A 1,411-nucleotide genomic window follows, 5' to 3' on the forward strand; every position below is an offset into this window, starting at 1 on the left:
TGCAATTTCTTGAATCCAACCCCACCTTCCTCATATGGGTAGCACATCTTATTGCAGGAACTCCAGTGATATTTGTTCTTCCCTTCTTTCATACCCCAGAAGAAGTTAGAAAAATAAGATTCTATTTGGTTGAGGATAGTTTTTGGAGGAACCATGGCAGTTAGCAAGTGTAGAGTCTGAGATTGTAGAATGTGTTTGATAATAATAGCTCTCCCTCCTATAGATATTAATTTGCCCTGCCAAGCATTTGCTTTATTCAGGACCTTAGTAGCCATATTCGCAAAATATGCAATTTTCTTCCTCCCCGTGTATATTGGACAACCCAAATATGTGAAGGGGAATTGAGAATGCTTGTAAATAGTCCACCTCTCCAACCTTCTGATAGTTCTTCTGTTTTGAAGGCCATAGGTGTAGAAGTTAGTTTTCTGCTTGTTTATCTCCTGTCCTGATGCATTTTGATAGTCCTTAAGCACCCTCATGACCATCTTGATTGAGTTTTTATCACCAGTTATGAATAAAATCAAGTCATCAACATATCATAGATGGTTGATTTGAGGTCCCTTTTTGCACGTAGTGAATCCTTTGTAGTTGGTCATGTTGTTCAGTTGATTGAGAGATTTAGACAGTGCTTCAGCAGCTATGATATAAAGAGCCGGAGAAAGTGGATCTCCTTGTTTTACTCCTCTAGTTGACTTGAAGAAACCATATCTAGCTCCATTTACAATGAGTGAATACCAATTGTTAGAAAGAAGCTTGTAGATACAATCAATTACTCCTTCTGAGAATCCAAGCTTCCTCATAACTGATGTAAAAAATGTCCATGAGAGCCTGTCATAAGCTTTGGACATGTCAAGTTTAATGACTAGGTTTTCTCCTTCATTATGCTCCTTCATCCCATGAATAATCTCTTGAGTTAGTAACACATTTTCTGTAATGAGCCTTCCCCTGACAAAGCCAGCCTGATTTTCAGAGATTATAGTTGGTAAAATAGAGGCCATTCTAAAAGCTAGGATCTTGGAAATAATTTTGTTGGTTACATCGCACAAGCTGATAGGCCTCAATTGAGAGAAATCTGAAGGCGTGCTAACTTTAGGTATTAAAACTAGGCATGAATGTGTAAAATATTTACTCAGGCATGCCCCATTGAAGTAAGATAGCACAAAATTGCAAATATCCTTTTTAATGATATTCCATGTAACCTGATAGAAGTGGCCGTTATAACCATCCGGACCTGCAGCACTATTCGGGTTTATGGAAAAAACTACTGCCTTAATTTCTTACCTCGGCGTCTACCTCCGCTCCTGATGATTGGACTTTGTGATTAATATTAATTTTGACGTACCAAAGGTTCGAGGGTAATATATTGTCAGTTACAAGCAAATAATAATACATCAAATCACCATAAATAGTA

General features: G+C 37.7%; 1 protein-coding gene across 1 annotated transcript; it reads right to left on the reverse strand.

The window, feature by feature from the left end:
• Nucleotides 1-536: 536 nt before the first annotated feature.
• Nucleotides 537-998, reverse strand: LOC142174315 (secreted RxLR effector protein 78-like). Its single transcript, XM_075240097.1, has one exon. The coding sequence runs from the start codon at nucleotides 996-998 to the stop codon at nucleotides 537-539; it is 462 nt and encodes a 153-aa protein (XP_075096198.1).
• Between the last annotated feature and the right edge of the window lie 413 nt (nucleotides 999-1,411).

Source organism: Nicotiana tabacum, chromosome 20 (assembly GCF_000715075.1).
Source record: "Nicotiana tabacum cultivar K326 chromosome 20, ASM71507v2, whole genome shotgun sequence".
In the NCBI taxonomy this organism is placed as follows: Eukaryota; Viridiplantae; Streptophyta; class Magnoliopsida; order Solanales; family Solanaceae; genus Nicotiana; species Nicotiana tabacum.